This window comes from Arvicola amphibius, chromosome 1 (genome assembly GCF_903992535.2).
Source record: "Arvicola amphibius chromosome 1, mArvAmp1.2, whole genome shotgun sequence".
NCBI classification, from domain to species: Eukaryota; Metazoa; Chordata; class Mammalia; order Rodentia; family Cricetidae; genus Arvicola; species Arvicola amphibius.
In genome coordinates, this window is record NC_052047.1 from 104574493 (window position 1) to 104577386 (window position 2894).

The following is a 2894-nucleotide window of genomic DNA, read 5'->3' on the forward strand; positions in this document are numbered from 1 at the left end:
TGTGTGCCTGTGCATGCATTCTGAGCTAGACCCCTGCCCTGGGCAGGGCTGAATATATGCTCCACTACTAAGCCACACCTCCATCCCTCTCCTCGAAATATCCAGTCTATTGAAGGCAAGGGCCATCTTCCCAGGACCTGGAGAAAGAAACAGCCAAAGCTGAAACATTCACCAGCCACTTGGACAGCACTGAGTTGATGGATCCCATCAGCCCTCCCTGATCCATCTGAGGTTTTAGCTTCATTGACTACTCCAATCTGATCACACAGCCTCCTCCCCTTGCATTGGTAAAGCCATTCACCTTGTTTCTGCTTCTGACCTTGATATACAAATCCATCTTCCCTCCTGGTCTCTCTCACGCCTGGCTGTAGCTCTCCTGGTCTCTCCCACACCTGGCTGTAGCTCTCCTGGTCTCTCCCACACCTGGCTGTAGCTCTCCTGGTCTCTCCCACGCCTGGCTGTAGGTCTTCTCCTCCTGGTCTCTCCCACGCCTGGCTGTAGCTCTCCTGGTCTCTCCCACGCCTGGCTGTAGGTCTTCTCCTCCTGGTCCCTCCCACGCCTGGCTGTAGCTCTCCTAGTCCCTCCCATGCCTGGCCTCACTACAACTCTTCTGCTTGCAGTCCTAGTCACCTCTCCCCACTCTGCACTAGTGTAACAGCCTCCTAGGAGCTTGCTTGGCCACTGCATCAGACACTCTCCCATGGCAGCACGGTGATGGTGCACAGTGTGATATGGACCTCCTTGTTTTGGATTCTTCAATGAATATTGCTTGGAATAAAAGCTCAAACTTATTTCCATCACAGATGAGGTCTTCTATTGTAGCCACTCCTGCCTATCCACAGCCCTCTATCACCCACCCCAGGGAAACAGCAGTGAGAGTCTACAACTCTATCCTAGAATATCCTTGCCTTTCCAGAGCTCTCATTCATTCTCTGTGAATGTCAGAAACTACTACTGAATATTACCACACCATAGATTGCTAACTTGGGGATCTCCTCCTGGAGAGGGACAAAATTTTCTCTTTCTTTGCAGTCGTTGAGTTACAATGATGTATGCAGAATAAACATTTGATGGATGTACAAATAAATGAATGACCAGAACATGTGCAGAGAGACGGGGAGAGAATGTCAAGCCAGGGATGGACGCTTGCTCTGTTGGTAGTAGTTCAGAACGGGGGGGTGTTTTCTGGAAGTAGATATAAGATTCCCAAAGATGAATACAGATAAGCTGGGCGCTGTGGCTCATGCCTCTAATGCTAACATTTGGCAAGCTAAGGAAGGAGAATTGCTTTGAGTTCCAGATCATCCTGGGCAACTTAGGGAGTTCTAGACAGCTAGGCTATGGAACAGAACTTTGTCATGAAAAGATCAGGTGGCCATGAACAAAATATACCAGCGATGACTCACTCACACGAACACCCCTCCTTCACTAAATAGTGAGAGTGATTTTGAGGCCCACAAATCCTGGACAATCATCCAGGAAGCTCTCTATGTGAGGGCAGGGACTGGGGCTTCTCAGTGGAGACCTGTTGTTGAGTCCTTTGGAGCAGAGTCACCAGGTGCTGCCTGATTTCCTTGGTTCTGGCCCCATAGATGATGGGGTTGACCAGACATGGGAGCAGCAGGTAGAAAGCACTGAGCAGGTTGTGTGTGTCTTGGGAGGCAGCACGGGCCATGCGGTAGATAATGGATGAGGACATGGTGGAGGAGTAGACAGTGAAGATGACCAGCAGGTGGGAGCCACAGGTGTTCAGGGCCTTAGACCGTGCTCCACCTGATGAGATCTTAAAGACGGCATGGAGGATGCGGGAATAGGAGGCTCCTAGCAGAAGCATATCCAGGACTCTGTTTATGGTGCGTATGATGAGTCCCATGGTCTTATTCAGTGAGATGTCCCCACAGGAGAGCTTCATCAGGGCCATGTGCTCACAGGCAAAGTGATGGATCACATCTGAGCAGCAGAAGCGCACTCGGGAGGCCAGCACCACCACTGGAGCAACGATGCATGTGCTCCTGGTGGCTGCCAACCCCACCAGACCAGCCAGTAACTGTCCTGTCACTATCTCTGGGTAGCGGAGAGGGTAGCAGATAGCCACATAGCGATTCAGGGCCATGACCAGGAGCATGTTGCAGTCCATAGAAACCAGAAAGTAGATGCAGAACATCTGTCCCAGGCACTGAGGGAGGGAGATGTGGTTGAAACGTGTGGAGAAGCTCAACAGCATGGTGGGCAGCACGGTGGTGGCAGTGCAGACATTGACAGCCAGCAGCAGGGCAATGAGCAGGTACATGGGCTGGTGCAAAACCTGCTGGGATGCCACTGTGTGGATGACCAAGGCATTGGTGAAGAGGATCACCAGGTAGAGGCTGAGGAAGGGCAGCACCAGGAGGGCTCTGGCTTCTTGTATCCCTGGGAAGCCCACCAGGAGGAAGCTAGTGTAGGACTCATTGTAGGTGCCATTGCTCCACCCTGACATGATGCCTGAGGATATAGGGCGGCTCCAGGGAGATGAGGGGCAGTATGCCTGGTTTCAGTCCCTGAAAGGCCCTGCAAGAACCTACCCCAGCCTTACCAGACTGGACTGGGTGTTTGGATTTTGATGAGTCTCCAATATTTCTAGAAGAAAAAAAGAAGACTTTTAGGCTTATTATTTAATGAGCTATACATCTTTTTTATAAGTCATTGCTTGCATTTCCAATATATCATGGGAGCAGATTTTGCATGCAGAATCTGTGGGTCAAGTGATAGTCACACTTTTTCATGTATGAAGTGGATTTCCAGAGAAGTTGAATGGATCTCATCACCGAGTCAGTGGTGGCTGTTAGTGACATTTTAGCTGACATGTCTGGTTGATTTTGTTGTCTATCAGGAACTTGATATTTCCTTAGTAGTTT

At 50.3% G+C, this 2894-nt stretch overlaps 1 protein-coding gene across 1 annotated transcript; it reads right to left on the reverse strand.

Annotated features, from left to right (window-relative positions):
- Window positions 1-1471: 1471 nt before the first annotated feature.
- On the reverse strand, window positions 1472-2476 carry LOC119805989 (olfactory receptor 52K1-like). Its single transcript, XM_038317772.1, has one exon. It carries the CDS (start codon window positions 2474-2476, stop codon window positions 1472-1474), a length of 1005 nt encoding a protein of 334 aa, XP_038173700.1.
- Window positions 2477-2894: the final 418 nt, after the last annotated feature.

Excerpts from the sequence above, each read along its gene's own strand:
- LOC119805989 (XM_038317772.1), bottom strand. The coding sequence starts at position 2,476 with ATGTCAGGGTGGAGCAATGGCACCTACAATGAGTCCTACACTAGCTTC.